Source organism: Ochlerotatus camptorhynchus, unplaced genomic scaffold (assembly GCF_037179485.1).
Source record: "Ochlerotatus camptorhynchus isolate MF236.1 unplaced genomic scaffold, CSIRO-AGI_Acam_v1.1 ptg000358l, whole genome shotgun sequence".
Classification (NCBI taxonomy): domain Eukaryota; kingdom Metazoa; phylum Arthropoda; class Insecta; order Diptera; family Culicidae; genus Ochlerotatus; species Ochlerotatus camptorhynchus.
The window spans coordinates 740,209-765,106 of record NW_027040846.1 but is presented as its reverse complement, the minus strand read 5'-3'; the positions used below and the strand labels follow the sequence as shown (position 1 = coordinate 765,106).

The 24,898-nt window shown below is 39.0% G+C and overlaps 1 protein-coding gene across 5 annotated transcripts in view; it reads left to right on the top strand.

The window, feature by feature from the left end:
* The window catches only part of ome (omega), an 81,732-nt gene extending 58,416 nt beyond the window's left edge, over positions 1–23,316 (top strand). For all 5 annotated transcript variants that reach the window (XM_065231655.1, XM_065231653.1, XM_065231658.1 and 2 more), the window contains 5 exons: positions 20,115–20,603; positions 20,666–21,677; positions 21,738–22,286; positions 22,349–22,560; positions 22,624–23,316. In XM_065231655.1, coding sequence (XP_065087727.1) covers positions 20,115–20,603; positions 20,666–21,677; positions 21,738–22,286; positions 22,349–22,560; positions 22,624–22,722 — 2,361 coding nt within the window. In that variant the 3' untranslated portion in view covers positions 22,723–23,316. The remainder of the gene's footprint in view (positions 1–20,114; positions 20,604–20,665; positions 21,678–21,737; positions 22,287–22,348; positions 22,561–22,623) is intronic.
* The last annotated feature ends 1,582 nt before the right edge of the window (positions 23,317–24,898 follow it).

The following is a 24,898-nucleotide window of genomic DNA, read 5'->3' as shown; positions in this document are numbered from 1 at the left end:
TCCACAGGCAAACAAAAGTTTGAATACATTTTTATATGGATAGATAAGGGTTACACGGGATCTTTAGCCATACATACGAAGTACATTGTGATCATAGGCAAGTGTACTCCTAATCGCTACGTTACATTTGCATATTTTAGGATATTTTAACCAAATTAATGTTTTGGCCCAATGTCACCCCCATAAGGTTTTACATTGGTCTAGTTTTTATGAAATTTTAGTAAAATCAACCATTCCCATGTTAGTCGTTAATATATCGTTGATGAATATATTCACACGCTTAAAATTTGTTTTTCTTGCTAAAATGTGAATGTTATAACAGGGTAGGGAACGACAAGTTTTGATTTTTTGGCCCATTGCCACCCCCACTTACGGTACCTACAAGGTCATATAGACGCCTGTAGGTATACTCGGAGCAATAGGTCTAAATTAATACAATAATAACTTCTTTTTTTTTTCAAAGTCTGATCGATCCGTAGTCTTCGACAAAGTTGTTCTGTATAGTTTTCCAAATTTATTTTCGAGATGTGATTAAATTTGTGAAATATTTGAATTTTTGGCAAGCAAAAGAATAGGTTCGTTTCGTTTCCCATAAATTATCCCATACAAAATTTAAAATTCTCTCGCAAATCCAGATCATAAACAAATTCGTTCAAATTTGCCACCGTTGTTGGGGACCACAATACACATCGGAAGAGCAGTGGGACACAGAGGGTTGTGATCCACCATACAAATTAGACCCACCCTAATGTCCACTGTTACGTCCGCGATCTATAATTTTTTGAACATAATTTAATCCGCTATTTTGACTTTTTCGCAGGACTCAAAATAGTCGAATTTCCGCTCAAATTTAAATGATTAGCAAAAAATTATGCAAAATTTCTTTCAAATCGGAGAAGGTTGAATAAATTTTTTTTTCGCTTTTTGGCCTGGAATTGCTTGTATGTAGTTAGCCTATGGAACGGACTGTTCAGTGTGGCATACAAATTGGATGCATTTGTGCTTTCGGAATGTAGGCTTAGGTTACTTTTGCCATTAAGGTGCGTGCTTGAAGTCGTGGTAAAATTGTTTTATTTGATTGACATTGACAAGTCAAATTAGACAATTTAGAATCAATCTGGCGGTGCGAAAGCAAATGCATTAACAGGTCCATACAATGTTAATAAACCTATTTAGTTATGTAGGTTCTTTCACCAGCAATTACATCAACATTATCTATGTCACATTGTTAATGTTGCGTTTTTAGCGGAGTAATTCGCAGGCTACTGGTAGCTGTCATGTATCTTTTTTTATCGGTCTTGATTGCTTATCGGAATGCCATTCTGTAAATTGGAACTGAAAACAGCATTTCAAACAGTTTGGAGCAAAAAACCATCGCAATATCCAATTCCGGTAACGCCTATCTTCTCCGTCACAAGAAATGACAGAATATTAGGCTCCTAAAAGTGCAACAACGTCTTAATCAAAATTATTTTGAAGTTCTAAAGGCGTAACTGCTGGTTAATTAAAATTATTTTGAGCTTCCAAAAGAGAAACTTCTTAATTAAAACAAATTTTCTGCTTCTAAAGGCGCAACAGCTTCATAATTAAAATGATCTTGAGCGCAACGGCTGCTTCGTCAAAATGATTTTGAGCTCCTAATAGTATAACAACTGCTTAGTAGAAATTATTTTGAACTTGTAATGGTTCACCAACTTCTTAATCAAAATGGTTTTGAGCTGCTAATAGTATAACAACTGCTTAATCAAATTTATTTTAAGCTTCTAAAGGTTCACCAACTTCTTAATCAAAATTATGTTGAGCTTCTGAAAGCGCAAAAGCTTCTTAATCAAAATGATTTTGAGCTTCTAAAGGTGCAACGGCTGCTTATTCAAGATGATTTTGAGCATCTACATATGCAACAGGTTCTTAATCAAAATTATTTTGAGCTTCTAAAGCACACCAACTTCTAAATCAAAATTATTTTGAGCTCCTTATAGTATAACAACTGCTTAATCGAAATTATTTTGAACTTGTAATGGTTCACCAACTTCTTAAACAAAATGATTTTGAGCTCCTAATAGTATAACAACTGCATAATCGAAATTATTTTGAGCTTCTAAATGTGCACCAACTTCTTAATCAAAATTATGTTGAGCTTCTGAAAGCGCAACAGCTTCTTAATCAAAATGATTTTGAGCTTCTAAAGGTGCAACGGCTGCTTATTCAAAATGATTTTGAGCATCTACATATGCAACAGGTTCTTAATCAAAATGATTTTGAGCTTCTAAAGCACACCAACTTCTAAATCAACATTATTTTGAGCTCTTTATAGTATAACAACTGCTTAATCGAAATTATTTTGAACTTATAATGGTTCACCAACTTCTTAACCAAAATGATTTTGAGCTCCTAATAGTATAACAACTGCTTAATCGAAATTATTTTGAGCTGCTAAAGGTTCACCAACTTCTTAATCAAAATTATGTTGAGCTTCTGAAAGCGCAACAGCTTCTTAATCAAAATGATATTGAGCTTCTAAAGGTGCAATGGATGCTTAGTCAAAATGATTTTGAGCTTCTAAATGCGCAACAACTTCTTAATCAAAATAATTTGGAGCTCATAATAGTATAGCTACTGCTTAGTCAAAATTATTTGGAGCTTCCACAGATGCAACAGGTTCTTAATCAAAATTATGTTGAGCTTCTGAAAGCGCAGCAGCTTCTTAATCAAAATGATTGTGAGCTTCTAAAGGCGCAACAGCTTCTTAATCAAAATGACTTTGAACTTCTAAAGGTGCCACTGCTGCTTAATGATTTTTTTTTTTTTAACACATTTATTACACTTGTTTGAAACACAGTTTACACGTTTACATTTTCACAATTTAAAACAAAGTCTAGAGCTTGAACAGAAAAAACATTTTCGGCATCTAACACAAAGTTTACGTAACATATAAACAATTTTAGAGCCTTTCTCCTACTACTTCTTCGAATATTAATTAATTCAGGAATCAAGAAATCCCTAAATCCTACTCTTTTATCTAAGATTGTCTCCAATTTCAGACGAAGAAAGATCCATAAATCTCGAACATGAACACAACTGGAAAATTTATGTTCTAAATCCTCAGGAACGTTTGGACAGAACTGGCACATAGGACTGTCTTGTCGGTTAGTGCGGTGCAGTAAGTCTGCATGAGGTATTTTCCGGTTGACCAACAGGAAGAATGTGGATCTCTCAGCCGATGTAAGATGTTTGCTGTTGATATTATTCCATACTTTGCTCCATGCGATTCTTGGGTTTTCTTCAACAATTTTAGGGCGCTTCATCTTGTCGCGAAAGAAATTGTGTAGTCCATCAGATGATGGGTTTCTTATGATCTGCTCTGGTATATAGGGCACTATTTTCCCTATATATTTTAAACAGGGATAGAGCGCTGGTATGGCCGCAATGTTTGGTGGATTTGCTATGTGTACTGAAAGATCTCGTGCGAACGGTTTGTGCTCAAGACTACAGCAGAATCTGTTCACCAGAAGTGATTTGCTTTTGTGCATGGGCAGATGAAGATTTAAGCCACCACAATTGAGAGGCAATGTAAGTTGCTCCATAGGAACTCTTGTAGGGAAACGCCCCCATATGAAGTATCCTATTTGCGATGTTATTCTTGCAGTTGCAGAGTTAGGCATACTAAGAACTGAAGCCAAATACCACAAACGTGACGTAATGTACGTGTTTAGAACAATTACCTTCTGGTGCAGAGTCAGGTTTCTTGATTTGAACAACCACATAAGATGCGATGTTTTTCGAATGGCTTCTCCCCAGTTGAAATCAATAGTTTTCTTTAACGAGTTAAAGTAGGTAACACCAAGAACCTTAACTGATTCCTTGCTAACCGGCCACGCTGGTTGATGTTCTCCTCGTTGTCTTCCAATATTTACTGCTACCGTCTTGCTGGCGTTCAAAACTGCTCCTGAGCAGCTTCCGAAAGCCAAAAAAGCTTGTTTGACACGATCCAATTTATTATCATCGACGATAATAATCGAAATGTCGTCCGCATAGGCGACTACTAGCTCCATAGGGTCGTTGCAGATAGAAGTTAGTTTTTCCAGGAGGGGATGTAGGTATAAAGGGTGATACGGTCAAAATTTGGTCAAGGGAAAACGCGTGTAAATCGGTGAAATCGTTTATTTAAAAAATCGAATTAAATTTCTTTTTCAAGTTCAATTAGTATAAAATTCAGGAAAAATATTCAGTTAGGCTTCCGCTTTTCCAAATCCGAATTGCCGGGCCTTACGCTTGACCCCTGCCATCAGATTTTGTACAGCCACCTTGTCCACCTTCTTCGCCGCAGAAAGCCAGTTTACCTTGAACTGCTGCTCGCCCTTAGCAGTTTTTTTGGTCTTCTTTAGGTTCCGCTTGACAATAGCCCAGTATTTCTCAATTGGGCGGAGCTCTGGCGTGTTGGGAGGGTTCTTGTCCTTGGGAACCACCTGCACGTTGTTGGCGGCGTACCACTCCATGGCCTTTTTACCGTAATGGCAAGATGCCAAATCCGGCCAAAACAGTACGGAACAACCGTGTTTCTTCAGGAAAGGCAGCAGACGTTTATTCAAACACTCTTTCACGTAAATTTCTTGGTTGACAGTCCCGGAAGCTATGAAAATGCTGCTTTTCAAGCCACAGGTACAGATGGCTTGCCAAACCAGATATTTCTTTGCGAACTTTGACAGTTTCATGTGCTTGAAAACATCTGCTACCTTTCCCCTTCCTTTTGCCGTATAAAACTCCTGTCCCGGAAGCTGCTTGTAGTCGGCTTTGACGTAGGTTTCGTCGTCCATTACCACGCAGTCAAACTTCGTCAGCATCGTCGTGTACAGCCTCCGGGATCGCGCTTTGGCCGTCGTATTTTGTTTATCATCGCGATTTGGAGTCACTACCTTCTTGTAAGTCGATAGTCCGGCTCGTTTCTTGGCTCGATGCACGGTTGTAGACGATACACCCAGCTTATTTGCGGCATCTCGGAGAGAGAGGTTAGGGTTTCGCTTGAAACTACCGGCAACTCTCTTTGTCGTCTCAGCGGCTTCCGGTTTTCGATTTCCCCCCGATTTAGACTTCCTGGCTGTCGACAAACGTTCCCCAAACACTTTAATTACATTTGTAACGGTTGATTTGGCAACTTTTAGCGATTTTGCCAACTTTGCGTGCGAGTAGCTCGGATTTTCGCGATGTGCGAGCAAAATTTTGATACGCTGCTCTTCTTGCTTGGACGGCATTTTGACAACTGAAGAGTGAATTCCAAAATCAAAATAGGAGCAACATTCTACACACACACACCTTCAAAATGAGGGGTGTTCAGGTTTTTTAAATGCAAAATTGAAAGAAATACGTCAAGTTGATATTGACCAAATTTTGACCGTATCACCCTTTAGTACAAAAAGGTGCATACTAAGGGGATCACCTTGGCGTACGGACCGAAGGATAGGGAATTCAGGAGAGAGATTTCTGTTAATAAGTAACCGTGAACACGAGGTGGACATAATCTTCCCGAGAAGTGAAATAAATGAGGGATTTAAAAGCATGCTCCGCATCACAACCAAGAGAAAACCGTGATCAACACGATCAAAAGCATGGTCAAGATCAAAGGATATTAGCTTGCCTGATTTCTTTTTGCAGTTGAGTTCAACTATTCGGTCTTTGATGGAATGTACCGCTTCGAATATATTCCTTTTCGAATTTGAGCACTTTTGGTTTGGAGTTAACAACCTGTTATCCTCCATTACTTTACTTAGTCTATGTTTCAAGATCCTTGCAAGTATTTTGTAATCGAAGTTTAATAGAGAGATTGGGCGATACGCTTTGATTGACTCCTCGGTGGTTTTTTTCTTACAAAGAACCACGACTCCTTGCACGAATTTTTCGTGCACGTTCTCTTGTAATGCTTCATTCAAAATCAAGTTCAATTGAGGGTGTATGATCTCGAAGGCCTTGAGGTAAAACTCCTTTGGCAGGCCGTCACTTCCGGGTGATTTCTTCGATGCGCTTGACTTGATGGCAAAGAATATGTCGGATGTTGTAATTTCATCCATCAAATGGTTGTTCGATTCCGAGTCAGCAGGAATTGTCCGATTGCATGGAAAATCCGTAGAAGGCAGTACGATCACTGCAGAGTATAGGTTCTTGAAATATTCAATAACATGATTCTCCACATCAGATGAATTAGTCAGCAATTGGTCTTGATGTCGAATAGACCTAATGGTGCTTTTCTTCTTTTTTTGAATTCTGTCACTAAGTTGAAAAGTTGACACTTTTTCGCCAGCAATAAAAATGTCATTTAACCGCTCAAACGCCTTTGAAAATTGACTTTGCAGCTGCAACATTTTTGCTTTCACCTGGTTTACCTCGATTCTTCCGTTTGGATTTTGAAAACAATTGTCATAAGCAACTTTCAATTGACAATATAGTTGCTCATTTGTTGCATGAAACTCACGAAATTTTCGGCTTTGCAAAGTCAATCCACCACGTCATCCAGCTGTCATAGTTCCTTCTTTCGCGCAACCATCGATTCCATTTGCCTGAAAACTCCTCGAAGACCTCGTCTGTGAGTACATGTGCACGAATAGACCAATAACTGTTTCCAAACGGTTTTCCCAAATCAGGCAAGCAACACCTTGTTTTGAAAGCTTTGTGATCAGAGAAGGACGTAACCAGATATTCTGACGAACGGAGATGCGGAACAAGGGCTGACGAGACGTACACTCTATCAAGTCGAGAAGCGGAATTAGGACGAATAAAACTAAACTCATTTTGATTAGCATGCAGAACATCCCATGAATCAATGAGAGACATGCCATTAACAAAACTTTTGAGAGACAAACTATTGCTGTTTGCGCCAGTTGCATCTTTATTGTTCACGACGCAATTAAAGTCGCCACCTATGATCAGGTGTTCAGTTGAGTTCTGTAGGTAAAAGGGAAGAGAGTTTTGGAACAAAGATTCACGTGTAGAGTAGTTTTGTACACCCGAAGGGGCATATATATTACATATTGTTACAGAACTGCCTAATTTTACTGTCAAAATTCGACTATCGAGGCTGCGCTGCACGTTTGAGTAAGGAATGTGTGCTTTCAATGCAATGGCAGTCCCTCTTCTGGCAATGTCCACATTAGTAATGACATTGAAGCCTGGGATGCACAAATGAGAGTTTTCTACTTCTTGGAGGAGAACAATATCTAGGTCAGTCAGGCGAATAAACGAATACAACGATTGGATTTTGTTTGTATTGGATATAGCGTTGGTGTTAATACTACCTATATTGTAGCTTGTTCGTGTAGGGCACATTTAGGTTACGGGGAGAATCAGATCTTCTAATTAGTGGTTGGGGTTGTCTGTGAAAGAGGAGAATTGGTCCGTTTTTTTTTCGAACGGCCTCTTCCTCGCTTCACTGTTCGATACGGATTGTTTTCGCTGGCAGAGTCGTTACTTTCGCTTTCGGAAATCTCCATGGAAAGGGGTAGGAGGGAAGGTGAAGCAGCCTGTCGTTGATTCAATGGGGTTTGGGATTGCGACGGAATCGCTGGAGTTTTGAAGGTACTTACATCACCAGAGCTAGTAGTTTTTTCGACATTTTGTTGAACATCACTGGTCCCCTCAGCTTTTGGCAGCTGTTGGGTGGATCGCTCTCCAGTTATCGTCTCCTGTTGTTGGTCTACGGTTGTTTCGTTGGTGATTGTTTTCCCCATTCCGTTTTGATCCATTTCGTGATCGTGCTCGGTTGTTTCCACGGCACTTGAAGTTGTGGTTGTTGGAATGATTGTGGTGCTGGTCGAGGGGGCGATGAGAGCATCTGATGAAACGGAGGAAACAATTTGTTGGCTTGGTCGTTCGAGTGTTTTGCCTATTGTATACGTCGCGTTGGTGGAGAAGAACCGCGGGAACGGAGGTGTTGGAGCCAGTGGAGCTTCATTGTTCAACACAGCTGCAAAAGTGGCCGGTGCTGAGCCAGTGTTTGCTCCTTGTGTGCTTGAACCTGGACCATTTGATGCTTGCGCTCGTTTCAAGCGGCTTTCGAGGTCAACCCTTTTTCCCAGCAGTTTTTTATTTTCTACGCATGTACTGCCTGGATGAGACTGATTCATGCAATGTCGACACGTTTGAGGCTGGTTTCGGTAAGTCACCAAAGTTTGTTCACCTTGGATGGTGATGAATGATCTGATGTGTCGCCGCAAGTTCATCTTGACGACCCAAACTCCTGAAGCAGTCCCTTTGCCGACAAAGTTTTCGCACCAGCTTTGCTCTTTGGTGCTCAATACATCGCCGAACTGCTTCAAGGCAGCAATCATTTCGTCCTTCGTCACGTTTTCAGACAGGTCATGGACTTTAATTTCCACACCCCCATCATCCATCTGAAGTCGCACCTTGTACTTCTTTTTGTTCACCTCCAGCTCATGTCGTTCGTCATGTTGAATCACCGTGTCCTGTGCTGTTTTTAGGTCAATGCACTTGACATGCACGCAGTTTTGTGCGTGGTTCATCTGAAGACGCAGTACTTGGTCGAGTCGCAACCCGAGAGTTTGATACACAAACAAGTGTAGTTCTTCGAACGATGGACGCTTTGGGAAGGTGGAGTACCTTGAAGGTATTTTCACGAGTTCTCACAGATGTCATTGTCGCGGGTAGTGCATACGATATGCAGACAGCGAGATTGTCGTCAGTAATTGACGCTAAGCTTTTTCTCACACCGAAGTGTGGATAGAGTGAAACCGAAAACTATTTAACACGGAGCTCGATTACAGAACGTCTGGTCGCGGCGAGAGCTTGAACCTAACTAAGATTTGGAGCTTCCACAGATGCAACAGGTTCTTAATCAAAATGATTTTGAGTTCCTAATAGTATAACAACTGCTTAATCGGAATTATTTTGAGCTTCTAAAGGTTCACCAACTTCTTAATACAAATTATTTTGAGCGCCTTATAGTATAACAACTTCTTAATCAAAATCATTTTGAGCTTCTAAAGGCACAACACCTTCTTAATCAGAATGACTTTGAACTTCTAAAGGTGTCACTGCTGCTTAATCAAAATGATTTGGAGCTTCCACAGATGCAACAGGTTCTTATTGAAAATGATTTTGAGCTCCTAATCGTATAACAACTGCTCAATCGAAATTATTTTGAGCTTCTAATGGTTCACTAATTTCTTAATCCATATTATGTTGAGCTTCTGAAAGCGTAACAGCTTCTTAATCAAAATGATTTTGAGCTTCTAAATGCGAAACGGCTGCTTAGTCAAAATGATATTGAGCTCCTAAAAGCGCAACAACTTCTTAATCAAAATGACTTTGAACTTCTAAAGGTGCCACTGCTGCTCAATCAAAATGATTTTGAGCTTCTAAAGGTGCAACAGCTTCTAAATCAAAATGATGTTGAGCTTCTAAAGGCACAAAAGCTTCTTAATCAAAATTATTTTGATTTTCTAAAGGCGCAACAGCTTCTTAATCAAAATGATTTTGACCTTCTGAAGGGTTCTCTAACTTCTTATTAAAAATGATTTTGAGCTCCTAATAGTATAACAACTGCTTAATCGAAATTATTTTCAATTTCTTAATCAAAGTTATGTTGAGCTTCTGAAAGCGCAACAGCTTCTTAATCAAAATGATGTTGAGCTTCTAAAGGCGCAATAATCAAAATGATTTTGAGCTCCTAGTAGTATAACAACTGCTTAATCGAAATTAGCATGAGCTTTTAAATGTTTACCAACTTCTTAATCAAAATGATTTTGAGCTCCTAATACTAATAGTATAACAACTGCTTAATCTAAATTGTTTTGAGCTTCTAAAGGCTCAAAAGCTTCTAAAATTATTTTGAGTTTCTAAAGGCGCAACAGCTTCTTAATCAAAATGATTTTGTACTTCTAAAGCGTTCTCCAACATCTTAATCAAACTTATGTTGAGCTTATAAAGGCGCAACTGTTTTTAATCAAAATGAGTTTGAGTTTCTAAAGGCGCAACAGCTTATTAATCAAAACTATGTTCAAGCTTCTATAGGTGCAACACCTTCTAAAATCAAAATAATTTTGAGCTTCTAAAGGCACAACAGCTTCTTAATCGAAAATGATTTTGAGCTTCTAAAAGTGCAACAACTTCTTAATCAAAATTATTTTGAGCTTTTAAAGGCGCAATAGCTTCTTGATCAAACTGATTTCGAGTTTTCTAAAATCGCAACAGCTTCTTAATCAAAATTATTTCGCTTTCAATGGCATATTTCAAGGATTAGAGGCCTAGTTATTTGTGGGTATTTTTTTTTAAGACCCAAACATTATTTTAAGGTAATTCTACCGTTTTCAGCCTATGTTAACGTTTTAGGCCATTGTCACAGTTTCATAATAATTTTGGTAATTTTAAGATTATTTCAGGTTTATTGGTATTTTTAGGAATGTTTTGTGGCTCAATTAAGCAAAGGTGCAGCTATAAAGCAAGATCATGCTGGAAGTGGTTGACTTCAATTCCCGGTCATTACTTTCAATACACCTATTTCCCAAATTTGGCCTTGAGCTGAGGGATCGACTTTTGAAAAATGACTACACTGATAAAATTTTTCACTTAGTTTCTATTAGGAAAGCACATAATATTTTTCCAAAAATAATGATTTTTATCTGAATATCACATAACATCAAAAATTCTATTTGAGTAATCATTTCAGATTTAGTGGTGCAATTATCAATTATGGGATCACATGAAAGTTGTGTGAAATTCACATGGATATTTTTCACTGGTTATGTGATTTATTTTATAAGTGTAGAGCACTGTTCAACAGTTGAAGTTTGTTTAGAGGAAATGTTATTACGAAGCTTAGGCCACATGTGTTTTCATTTCTCATGGCCTAGTGTTTTAATTTCCCGGGAAACGGGAAACAGCTGATGACTCTTCTCGAAAAAAAAAACTAGTTCAGAGACCAGAAAAGTATAAACTTTAATTCATGGCAGTTACTCAACAGATTTTTTTTATGCTTCTTCAGAACGATTTATAAAGTATGGAATAGTTTAGCCACTTAATTAGTTTAACCGCTTTATTCGAGTTGCCTTAGATTTTTTCGGGAGTTTTTTCACTCAGAGATACATCCGAATTCTCCCAGAAATCTCTTCTAGGTTATTAATTTATTTGATAAGGCTCAACCGAATTAACTTTACAGAGCCGAGGACTATAGTAAGGTACAACACAATAAACATTTTATCTTCCGCTATCCAATATGCCTCCTCCACCAGAACAGGAGCCGCCTCCAGTGGTTTAATTGCATGGCATATTCGCCAACGGGAGTCAGAGCGCTTCCATTGCAGCAATGGACGCAACACGTGGTCAGCACTCACACATTCATCACGAAACGGTTGCTTTCCAAAGTCGACGACGCATCGACTGAAAGAACTGCTGATGAAGAACAATGAGGAAGACCACACAATGGTTGCTGCCGAGTAAACAGACGATCGCATGACACACATTGAGAGTGGTCTGCTTTTGCCGACAGCCGAGTGAACACTGACTACTAGGTTTCTTAGAACTTTTCAACTGATTTTATTGGAAGCTTCTTCCACAAGTACTTGTGACTTCCACGATAGCTTCTTTTGATTTCCACTGGAAGGTTCATCCAACTTCTTCAGCAAACTTCTTAAAACTTGCATTGGTACTTTCCATTCAATCGTTTTAAACTTCCCCAGAATTCGACATCCCCGGAAGATTCTACCGACTTCCTTGATTAGTCATTTTGGGTTCGCATAGAAATATCTTCTGATTTTCCCACCGGATTTTTTTTCTGGTATCCCTTGGATAATTCTTCTGACTTCTTCTGGAACGTTCTTCCAATTAACCTTAAGATCATCACATTCGTCTGGAAGTTAATCCAAAATTTCTCTTCGGAAGTTTCAATTGGCTCCTCTGGCATATTTTTTGTAGCTTCAACCCAAAAATCCTTCTCAATTTAAGGTGATACTCCAAGGAAGCCTTAGCGTGAAACTTTAAGAACACAAATGTCAACTTCCACAAAACGTACGAATATGAAATTGCTACTCCTTAGTTGCAGCGTTACAACAAACAAAGAGTAGCAATAACATTATTGTATGTTTTGTGTAAGCTGACATTTGTGCTTTTGAAGTTTCACGCTAAGGGTTCCTTAGAGTATCACCTTAATTCCCGGGAAATTGAGAAAGATTCCCGGGAATCATGATTTTTTGGTAAATTTCCTGGGAGGTCCTGGGATGGAAACACTATGTTAACCTATGTTCATTTATTTCAGTACACTTTAAGTGTTCTCATGTTTATTTTGATGAAAACCAGCATTTTTGCATGATTTTTCAGCAAAAAATGTATTCAGCATAAAATGTAGAGATGAACTATCCTACAGCTAAAAATCTCTAAAATAAAGTTAAAAAAAACAAAGAAAGTTGGGCGAATTACGGATCTAGATTTTCAAACGTGATCTTATTTTCCAATACGTCACCCTGAAATTTAAACTGGATCCTCACTATCGCTGAGTCTTTTGTCTACAGAATAGCAGCAGAAATAAATATAATTCAGAATTAGTTGAACTCTAACGATTGATGAAATTTACCGGAAAACGATAGAATTCAATTAAGAATAAAATTTTCATATTTTTAAATTCGGTTTAAAAGCGGTTTTGCCTGACTGAATCCATTCATAGTTAAAGGGATAATCGAGATGGATAATCGACATTGAGAGAGAAGTAGTCATTGATTAAAATATGGATCATTGAGAACGCTCACTATTCTAGAAGCTACAATAAGTAAAAGCCATTACTATAAGGATGGGGTAAGATGTACTTCCGGGTCAAAAGGACATTTTGGGGTTTAAAATACATATTTTGGCTCTCGAGGATTTGTTAAGGAACATGTGTGAACTAGTAATGCTGCATGATAAATCCACAAAAAAATATTGAAAATTTGAAAAAAAATAATCTTGCCCCGGGGTGCATCTTACCACATCTTACCCTATATTTCAAGCCTGCCAGAAGCCAACATAACAGTCGTGGGACAAATGGTCGAAAGACAAAAGCTCGAATGATGAGGAGAGGGACAAAAGGTTGAATATGGTGCAAATAAGGATAAAAGATCGAATGGATAAAAGGTCGAACGGGCTAAAGGTCGATTGGACCTAAGGTCGAATGGCCCAAATATATATTTTTTATATCTTCATTAAGGAGACTTTCCACCCAGAAGAGAGCAAAGGTACGATTGAGTTATAGGGATAACAGGTCGAAGGTCGTGTTCAGTGTACAACGCAACAAATCCTCCTTTACAGCACTCGGCATTCAAACGATGACTGCAGTATAATTTTCTTGCCCAGTAACGTTTATTTCACTGGCATTAAGATCTAGCACCGAAGCCTAGTCCGAACTACTTCAAACTAGGAAACTGGAAAACAAGGAAAAAATGAGCTAGGTAGTTTTGTTTTTCATCTCCGTGATTTCTAATGTTTTATTCGTTATTCTCTAGTTTGAAATGGTTAAGACTAGGATTCTGATGCATGATCATTCTAGCAATCGAGTGTGCCTTTAGAGAATGTTCCAACACCTCAAAGGGTATAAAGAGCGGGACCTTACAATTAGAGTCGGATCCTTGCGATAATGGCAAGAATGACAACTGTATCAAAACCGAATAATTCATCATTTCTCAACGGTGATGGATTAATACGACATGCACTAAACTAAAGACACGGAGTATTCCAAAAAAGTGATTCAGAATGCATAAGGCCTTTGTCATTTGATTGGCATAAAAAATCTCTGGTCACGTCTTCCTTCGGAAGGGAAGTAAAGCCGTTGGTCCCGGCCCATCTGGTTTGAATGGGTGCGATATACTACGCAGGTGTGGAAGCTGCATTCCTGCACATTCGATTGCCGTCAATGGATGGCAATCGATGTCCGTCGGTGATTGAAACTAGATTGCGGAACAGAGACCGATGTTAAAAAAGGAAAGAAGATTTGTCATTTGATTCAAAAAGCTTGCTTAAGCAGGCTACATTCACTGAAAACCAATCTTATTTAGAGATTGAGTCACTTTTACTCATTAGTATGGAGGCAATTCTAAAACCATACTCACGTGCTGAGGACCTACGCTTATTCTTCATACGAATCAGCAAAAGTGACTCACTTTCTGAGTAAGTTTCTTTTTCAGTGTTTCGATCAGATAGGATGTCGCTGTCTTTAGTAAAATTGTTCAGATGGATAAGACCTATTGTATACGAGGGGGGCGACTCTATCTACGATGCAGAAAAGATTGTGTTTTGCTGTGGCTAGCTGCACGCACGCTGATTAGATAGAAGGAAGATTTATGTCGATTTTGAAGATTTCCACGATGCAAGTAGATGTGAGAAATGAAAGATGATTTTTCGAAGATTGATTCGCTAGTGTGAGATTTTTTGAGCATCTAGAATTGAGATTTAGATGTGGACAGCTCAGATCTGTATCCTCATATATATCGGCGCTTATGTACCATTTGACTTTTGATTGCTTGCTATAACTTGACTGCTCTTCTACTTAGAAGTTAGCTGTCTTTGGAAAACATTTCAGATGAATTCAACAAATTCCTAATTTTATTGTGTCGTTCCAACTGAAATTTTATTTGCCGTTACTTGGGAAATAATGACTACATAAAGCACATTTTTTTTTGCCAATAACCCATATTTTTATGTTCGTTCAAACCATTCGAAACATTTAGTTTTATTCGAATAAAATCAAGAATATGGGTGAATATCTCACAATATGCGCAATCTTTCTCTAAAGAAAAGACAATAAAAAATAGTGAATGATATGAAAACTATAGCTATAACTTGAACTATATGTTGTATACATAGGGTTTAATCCATTCTTTTGGGTGTTTAATATGCTTTAATGTATCAATCAAATTGACATTCCATTTACTTAATAACAAAATTTGCTATTTTATAGATTTTTAATTGATGAGATCATACAAATTACAAAGAACTTTCTGATCAAAACACAAAACTGACATCTGTCGCCGTGTTCGTGGAAAATATTTATCCCAGCACACGCGTACAAAATGTATGAGTTGGTTCGTGTCTAATCTATGTCGGACAAATTATGTTTATCTAGATAAAACATTTCTATGGTTTTGACAGATGGGATCGCAGCATATTTGAATCGGCCGTTATGAATTCTCGATCAAAAGTTAAGTTTAAGTTTCATGTCGGTTTGTCGGTGATAGTTCTACAGCTCAAAGATTTGTGATGTCAGGTGTACTATGATTTCTTAAGTTGTTTTGCCATTACTAACATTAGTAAGTTTCCGAAAGATGGGTGAACATTAGAGTGATGCAAAATTTGAAATTTTCGCTCCACAATACTTAAACGATTCCAAATCGGATCCTGACTAATCTCTCAAAATTTTAACCCATTTGGTGAGAAACTGAGATGGCACAAACCATTTGAAGTTTGTATGGGAATTACTATGGTAAAACCAAAATTTTTGTTCATGTCTATCTAATAATTCACCATATTGGAAACAAGTTTTGAACCTAACTATGAATAATAAAGGAACCAATCTTCTAATATCAAAATTAGAATATTTATTTAAGGATTTATTCAACAACTGCCCAATTTTAAAAAAATGAATAATGTATTGTTCATTTTGGAGTAAATTTTTGAGCCATTTTGTTATTAATATATTATTGGATGGATCAGCAAAAGTAATCTCGTAGTCCTACAAACTTAGTTTTTTTTCTACCGAGCTCGGCTGTGCAAATCTCGGCAAAAAAAAAGTTTCACTGAGATCTCAGCAAAAGTGACATTTGATTGCTGAGTCTCGGATAATGCTTAGCTGAATCTCAGCAAACAAACGAAATGTTTGCTGAGATTTCAGTAAAACTTTTTTTGCCGAGATTTGCACAGCCGAGCTCAGTAGAAAAAACGTCAACAATGCGGTCGTGCTTTGGACTTAACGTTTTTTCTTCATTAAACCGTTTGTCCCCCTTTGAATTATTCGACCTTTTGTCATTCGACCTTTTGTCATTCGACCTTTTATCATTCGACCTTTTGTCATTCGACCTTTTGTCATTCAACCTTTTGTCATTCGACCTTTTGTCATTCAACGCTTTGTTCATTCGACGCTTTGTTCATTCGACCTTTCGATTTTGTCCCTCTTTGAACCGGTCAACCTTTTGTTCCTCTTTAAATAATTCGACCTTTTCTTCATCATTCGACAGTTTGTCCATTCGACTTTTTGTCCCCCTTATCATCATTTGACCTTTTATCCATCCGACCTTTTGTGTACATTGGGCTTTTTTTACAGTCGCACTTTTGTCCATCCGACCTTTTGACCATTCGACCTTTTATATCTTCGGCCTTTTGTCCTTTTGATCATATGTCATTCTACATTTTGTCATTTGACCTTTTGTCAAACATTCCTTTGAATAATTCGACATTTTGTTACATTTGTCTCAACACAAATATTCCTGAACACCAGGAGGATCCTTGCAAAAACGATTTAGAATTATTTTTTTCAACTGTAGATCAAGTTTTGGAGCATCTCAGATGAATCAATTTTTCAGGGGGAGGTAGCTCATCGATTCTTCCGGTTCGCCTCCTAGCATCGTGCTATAAGGTACCAGGCGATAACCAGGGTAGTTGATCGATAGCTCGATGACGTCATTTCGTTGGCGTCTGCAATGGGAAATTCTCATAGCAGGCGTTGACGATGGGACGTTGTCGAGTTGTTGAATAGCAACTATCGTGATAACTCACCGATTACCTGTCGATCTGCCAAATTTGGAAAGACGTCTGCATTGAATTGTCTCATATAATAATATTCCGCCCACTATATCACAAGAAATTGCGAGTAGCTGAGTGGAATGGAGATAAGTTAAGCATTGGGTACAGGACCAAGTCTCCCCTGGGTGGTGCCAAAAGATGAGCGCAATAGAATCATCAAGTTGCCATAAGGCACGGAATGAGACTATTGCATGGCTGGGTAGTCAAAGTCTTCCATTCGTTAGTCATTTCAGGTGAATTAGAACAGGTTTAGGTTTAGGGTGGGCGTTGGCCAAATTTGGATTTTTCAGATGTAATCCTGGATAGGACCCTGTCATTGAACGTCGCGTGAAAGTGGAACTTAATGAAGGCCTAAGTACTTTTTCGTAGTTTTTAGTTTTCGGATTTGAAAGGTCGTCGGTTACAGTGACCTGCTTACTGAGCAGAAAAACGCGGTCCCAGGCCCTTACATATCAAAGAGATTTATGGTAAAATCGCTTGTGTATCGCGTATTTTGCGAAACTCGTTGTTGTCGTTGGTTCCGGGTTTGAATGGATACAAAAATTTGAGCAACGGTATTATGTGATATGAAGGGCTCGGTGGCCTTAGAGCAACCGTTTTTGCTTACTGAGCAGAACATCATGAGTCTAATCTCAGGCCCATCCACATTCAAGATTTGTCAATCGTTTTATTTGTTAATATGACTACATGGTAATAACAGCAACTCGGTGATTAAAAAGGTGCTCGTCTGCCTAGTGGCAAACGTTTTTGCTTACTGAGCAGAAGACCGTGGGTTTAGTCCCAAGCTCCTTCGCGTTATATGATCGTTAGGACATCAATTCAGCTTATCGTTTACCAAAACGAACCCTGCTGCAAACCCAACCCTCTTATCCAACATCCCAGTGATTCCTCGTGGAAGTGCAGAGGTGTTCTCGGCTTCCATCAAAGCGAGTGTCATGTCAACACAATCCTTCCCATTCCTTTCTTGACCTGTGTTCGGGCGCGGCCGGCGCTGGTATTGCCTAATTTAAGATCACCAGTTTTTACACATTGAGGATGATTGCTAGTCCCAAGCATCGTCTATTGGTTCTCTGTGTAATTACAGCTGATCTGGCAGTAACAGAGTAGCAACCGTGGGCGGTCAATCAAGCTCAAGCTCAAGCTCAAGCTCTCAGATGAATCAATTTTTCAGGAAGATGTAAGGGCCCGGGATGAAAAAGTGTTCCGCTTCCTATGTTTCACGGCACAAATTCTGCCCACAACACTCTTTTTGACGTTCTCCTATTCAACCACCAGAGGTTGAATCGATCGCTTAGTTTATTTTAAAAAGGCGTATAGCCCATTATGATTAAATTTTTCAAATAAATTCCGAAAGGATTCGTCTAGATGAGTTTGGAAGAAGTTCAGTGAATCTCAATCGATGGCCTTACATGTGAGATCTGATGTTAAGCGAACAACAGTTTAACGTTTGTAGATCTCCCGAGGGGAATTTTAAAGGGCTTCCAGGGAATCGTCTCCATTGCCTACATGTTTAAAGATGGCTGTAAATAATGGTTTCCTACAGCACGTTTTTTATGGGGATTTCAGAGACATTACTCTTTCATAGATTCTGTGGATTATTTCTATAGCCGTTTAACAGCAGCTGTTAAACAAACACGACTTCAAAGAATTGCCAGATAAAAAATTAAGCTACATTATAGAGTAAGATGATGTAAGGGCCCGGGACAAGATTACTTTTTGCAGTTTTCAATTTATTATCGTGGATTTATCATGCAGCATTACTAGTTCAGATATTGACCTAGCAATGTCCCTTAAAAGATCATCGAAAAAGAGGTATGCATCTTATCCCATTTGACACTAAAGCTCATTTTTATTCTTGAGGTAGAGCTTTGACAGCTGAGGTTGAACTCTACGATAGCCCGAGGGGGACGACTCTATCTACGATGCAGGAAATATTGTGTTTTGCTGTGGCTAGCTGCGCGTACGCTGAGTAGATAGAAAGAAGATTTATCACGATTTTGAAGATTTCCTGCAAAAAGATGATGCGCGATGCAAGTAGATGCCAGAAATGAAAGAAGATTTTTCGAAGATTTATTCGCTTTATTGAGCATCTAAAATTGAGATTTAGATGTGTCGCCCCCCTCGCGATAGCCGATGGATGGATTTTTTTAGATCCGCAATAGTGGCACGGTCTTTAGGAAAAAGTTTTAAAAACATCTTGTGAAATTCTAGCGTTTCTAAGGGTAACATTAAAACTATTAGCTTGAATTAAAGAACTTTTAGGTGAAGTTCCAGCTGAAAATTGAAAAACCCCACACACGACAGTCGATTTTACTCTCGTTTTGTACGTCGGAATTTCACACAATAATGCGCTACACAGCGCTCTATGTCCGACGTTATGTTTAACGTACAGAAAGAGAGTAAAATCGAATGTCGCGAGTGGGGTTTTCCGATGTCCAACTTGACCAACAATACATCAGACGATAAGAAGAGCTTTTGAGTGGGTTGAGTAATTTCCTGTTATAAAGAATTGCTTGCCTTTTGACAGATACCTACGCGTATTGAATTCACTACTTGTATACTTCTCCTGATTTAAATACTCAAGACATTCTTGAAGCTTGAGTTCTTGGCTTTGAAGAGGTCTATAAAATATGCGTATCTGTCAAAATAATAAGGAAATTACTTAACCCTCTCAATAGTTCTACATTAGGATCTGGCGGATAGAATCTCGGGAACCAATTGAGCTGTCAACAAGCGGAACCAATCGAGCAAATCACGATCAACAACAGGCTTGACTCAAGGCTCGCCTATGCAAACTAACACCATCTTTGGGTTGGGGAAAGTTTCCCCTATCCGATGATGCATGGTAATTCGCATTCGATAGTCGAGGAAAGAATAATCAACGTTTGATAGTACCTTTTCAATTGTTGAATTGGTTCCGCTTTTTGGTAGATCTAAATTCTATCCGCTAGACTATAAATATAGCGACTATAGTCTAGACCCCCTGAGCGCAATTTAAAGTAACTCTGCGAAAACAGTTGATTTGCCACGGGTCGACACCTCGTGACAGCATTGATAAGCCAATCATTTCGAAAAGTTTGATTGATGGCGAATTGCCAAAGCAAAACGATCGAAATACACTTGACGACGTGGTACAGCAATTGTTTTCCACATGCTGAAAAATCTTATCTTGAGCGATTCAGGTAATTAACTGAATTGAAGCTTCTAAAAGATTAAACTTTATAGCACCTCTAAAGCCGCTATTGTTATGTATTTCACGCCCCCAACTCTGATAGATTCTAAGATAATCAAGGTTTTTTTTTATTCCTTATCACTCATTATTCCACCTCTTTTCTCTCCTCTCGCATTCATAGGAGCTGGTAGGTTCAAAGAAACGAAACACCAAGAAATATCTACTGCTAGCTGGTGGAGCGGCAATAGTGCTGGCCGTGGTGATTACACTCGTAGTAGTGCTAACCGGAGACGATGATGCAAGCAAGAATGGCGATAACAGTCCGATAGTGTCCAGTGGAAATCCGATTACGTTGGAGGATTTCCTGACCGGTAAACTGTCGGCACGTAGTTTCACCGGTTCGTGGTCTCCAAGCGGGAAGGTGATATCGCGTGATGATATAGGACGGGTGCTGGCATACGATCCGGTAACCAACGAGACCAAGACACTATTGGATGAGTCGCATGAAATACTACTGCAGGGATTCAAGTTTGATCTGTCGGCTGATGAGCGGTACCTATTGGTGGCTCGAGGGTACAGCAAGATCTTCCGGCATAGCTTCCTGGCGGTGTATGACATTGTGGATCTGCAGCAGAATAAAGTCATTCCGCTCAATATCAATGGCGAGAGAGTGAGTTTGTTTGATGTTGTGGAGCAATATTTGATACTAACAGTTTTTTTTTTCAATTTCAGAGAGCACTCAACGTGGTGGAATGGAGTCCAGTGGGCAACTCGTTCGTCTTCGTATTCCTGAACAATCTCTACTACAAGGCATCACCCGACGCCAAAGAGGTTCAGATAACAACCGATGGTGAAGCTAGCACCTACAATGGTATCCCGGATTGGGTCTACGAAGAGGAAGTTTTCTCCACGAACCTTGCCACATGGTTTTCTCCAGATGGTCAAAAGATTGCATTTATTAGGTTTAACGATACCAATACGAGACTGATGAAGATACCCATCTACGGACCACCTGGGCATCCGGAGTTCCAATATCCACACGAGCTGGCTTTGCACTATCCAAAAGCTGGAACGCCCAACCCCACTGTAAATCTTTATCAGGTGAATATAGCCAATCCAACGGTCAAGGTTGAAATTATGCCTCCAGCTGCATTGGTGACACCGGATATGGATCACATCATTACGTCCGTCGGTTGGGCCAATAACGGTCGATTGGTCTCGATCTGGAAGAATCGCGTCCAAAATCACGCGATCATTAAGTCGTGCGATGAAAACCACAACTGCGGAGAAGTTCATGAAATCCGTGCTGACGGAGGATGGTTGGAACTGTTCAGCGCCCCAGTGTTCAACAAGGATGGATCTCAGTTTGTGATAATAAGTTCACAAAATCAGACTGATGCCGGAGGCTATCACCATATTACCATGATCTCAACTCAGACTAGAAGTACCATGGCATTCACCAGTGGCAAGTACGTCGTTCAGGAAATTCTGATGTGGGAGCCGGAGACCAACCTGATATTCTTCGCTGCTAATACGGAGGAAGACTCGCATGTGATGCATATATTTGCAGTGCAGGGACATGCTGATGCTAAACCGATGTGTTTGACGTGTACGGTAGGATCGAGTCCGAAGCAGTCATACTTCAATGCACAGATGAGCAAAAAGGGTAACTACATTGTCCTGGAAGCGAAGGGTCCGGGTGTACCTTGGGCGGAGATGTTTGAGTGGAGTTTTGCGAAAGATGGTAAGTTTTCACATGACTGATGGAAATCCGTACTGTGACTAACGTTGTGTCATGTTTCAGCTGTCACTTTGAAACCAGTTAAAACATTGGAAACAAACAGTGATCTCCGTGCTCGCTTGGAAGACAAATCACTTCCAACCGTTGAGTACCATGAAATCGACTTGGATAATGGATTCACTTCCAAGGTGATGCTGCTAATTCCACCTGGTGCCGATCGAAGTGGTAAGGTTAAATATCCGCTATTGGTGGACGTTTACGGAGGACCAAATTCATACTCGGTAATCAGTTCCTGGTCGATTGGTTGGGGTCATCACATGAGTTCGAACCGTTCGGTGATCTACGCTAAGATCGATGGTCGAGGATCGGGTCTGCGAGGTGATAAACTACTGTTCCAGATCTATCGTAACTTGGGAACGGTTGAAATTGAAGATCAGATCACGACGGCGAAGAAGCTGTCGGAAAAGTTGCCGTTTATTGATCCCGCCCGGGCTGCAATCTGGGGTTGGAGCTACGGAGGTTACGCGTCGGCGATGGCCCTGGCAAAGGATACTCAAAACGTGTTCAAATGCGCCGTTTCCGTGGCACCCGTTACCGATTGGACTTTCTACGGTAATTTTACTTTTGCTTGTTATGTAGAACAGTAATCCTTCAAATGGCTTGCGCTATTTCAGATTCCATCTACACCGAGCGATACATGGGACTGCCGACGTCCACGGACAACAAGCCAGGCTACGAACAGTCACGGTTGACGGCATTGTATGAGAAGTTCCGGAATCGAAAATACATGTTGATCCACGGAACCTTCGACGACAATGTTCACTTCCAGCAAGCTATGCAGCTAACAAGAGCCTTGGAAACCCATGATATTATGTTCAAACAAGTGGTAAGTTTTGAAGCCCCTTAAGTTTACCGTAACAGACCATCACTTATTGTTTGATTCCAACAGAGCTACCCAGACGAGGATCACAGCCTTGCCGGAGTACGACCACATCTTTATCACACTCTGGGCCGATTCTTTAGCGAGTGTTGTGACCTGCGAGACTAGCACGGACTTCTGGTCGAAGACGGCGAGCAGCATACGTACTTCATACCGATGGGAAATGATTCGTTCGTCCCGAATGACTTATCCAGCCCCCTGCAGGAGATTCTGCTGCAGCAAGCCAGCAACAATGGCAGCATGTCCGTCTTGTAAATAGTATAAATAGAAGTCCCATCGTACATACCTAGCTGGCTGTAAATAAGAGGGTTTGGTTCTTATTCCGATTGGAATTAAATGTTCTCTAGCAAACCCATGGTGTGTACATAAGAGCTATCAGGATAGTGTTTGTGATACACGATCTTCAACCAATTTTTACAGCACATGAAACAGAAAGCCACGTAATAAGCCAAGTTTTAGATTACAAAAAGACTAGTCAGTATTCAGAAAAAAATGACCTGTAAAGTTTTCCATATTTTGTTTCCTGCTATATACAGTTACGGATGATAAGCTATAGTGTTTCTGTTTTTAATCAAATTTGGATGTTCTTTGGAGTGGAGTTAAGAATGAATGTTTTACTACTAGAATGAGCTGTGTTAAATGATAGGTCACCAATTGTAGCATGTTATTTAAATGTTGATAAATAAACAATTTTTATAAGTATGTTGATGTCTCACTGATGCTTTGGTATCACAATTAATAATCCGAAAACTCAAAAGAGGTTGCTCAAATGCCCTAATGGCTTAAGTTAGACAAGTGAGTTTGCTTAAATTATATTTTGCATCGTTTGCTTCATATTTATCGGAACTAAAAACATGGTATTTACATATTGAGATTATTTTACTGATTTCTGTGAAATTTTATCGAAACCTCAACAACTGAACTTTCGCTGACTGTTCATAGTTTTCCTGTAATTTTTCACAGAATATCTGTGAAAAATTACAGGAATACTGTGAAAAATCACCGAACTGTTTACTGTCAATTTTCAAGAAGTCATGGATAGAATTTAGTCATCCAATAAACTTCCACACGGCCATTGAATCCAACTCAAATTTGAGTTCCGTTCACTCAAATTTGCAAAAAACATGGTCAGCCATTGAATGAGTTTTTTTTTTTGAATATGTGTAAATGTCAGGCATATTCAGGATTGCTAGATGCATTTAGAAAAAATCTTCAATCTTAGAAGTCATAGAAAACATTATTTGATTTCAGAGAGTTAGAAGAATTTCGAATTTGTGTGTTTGTTTGTTAATTATAGAGGTTTTAAACATGAAACTAAATGTTCAGAAAACTTTGTATAACTTTAAAAAACTTCATAGATCTTCAGAATATTTCTTGGATCTTTAGAATACTTCGTAGAAGTTCAGAAAATTGCGAAGAATTATTGAAAACTTTCTAGAAGAGCAATAAATAGGAGTTCAGCTATCTTTCTAAACGATCAGCAAACTTGTAGACGTTTAGTGAACTTCATTGATCTTCGTGGAAGTGCACGATGTTCTGAGATTTTGGTTGAATTAAAAGAGCATGGAAAACCAACATTCTGGAGCTTGGAAGATGTTCAAGGAACATTGTATGAGTAATAGAAAATTCTCTTAAAAGTTTGTTGAAATTCAGTTGCTGTATAAACAAACTATGGATAAATGTATGAAATACAGCGATCTTTGTAATAATAATAGATAAAAGATAATTGTGTAGAACTTCAGCGAACTTTTGAAGCAATTTACCGAACTTTAGAGAATCTTGGGTATATTGTTCAATTTTTGGGATTTTTCTTTAACTTCATTGAACTGTGTAAAACTTAACTTCATTGAACTGTGTAAGGCTTTGTAGATGTTCAGGGAACATATGTTCGAAAGTGAATTGAAATTCAGGGAACTTCGTAGATATGTAACAATTCGGGAAAACTTCGTAGACTTTGCTTGAGGCACATCGTTGAAGCTAACGAGACTTTGATTAATTTCTCAAAACTTTAGGAGCTTTCGTTCAGAGCTCTTCGTTCCAGTTGAAATGGATTAAGAATAGTACATCGAATTTCGTAGACAGTTTGTCAAAGAACTTATTTCAAAAAAACTCAATTAAATTCTTAAAAGTTTTGGAAACTTCGTTTCACCGAAGACAACAAATCAAGAAGACTGGCAGCTCTTCCATTTTCTCATACGAACGCTATGACAATCGCGTCATCTGCCGCTCAAAGGTAAATGCTTCGAACGAATTTGATAGCAAAGATTACATCCTCAGAATAAAG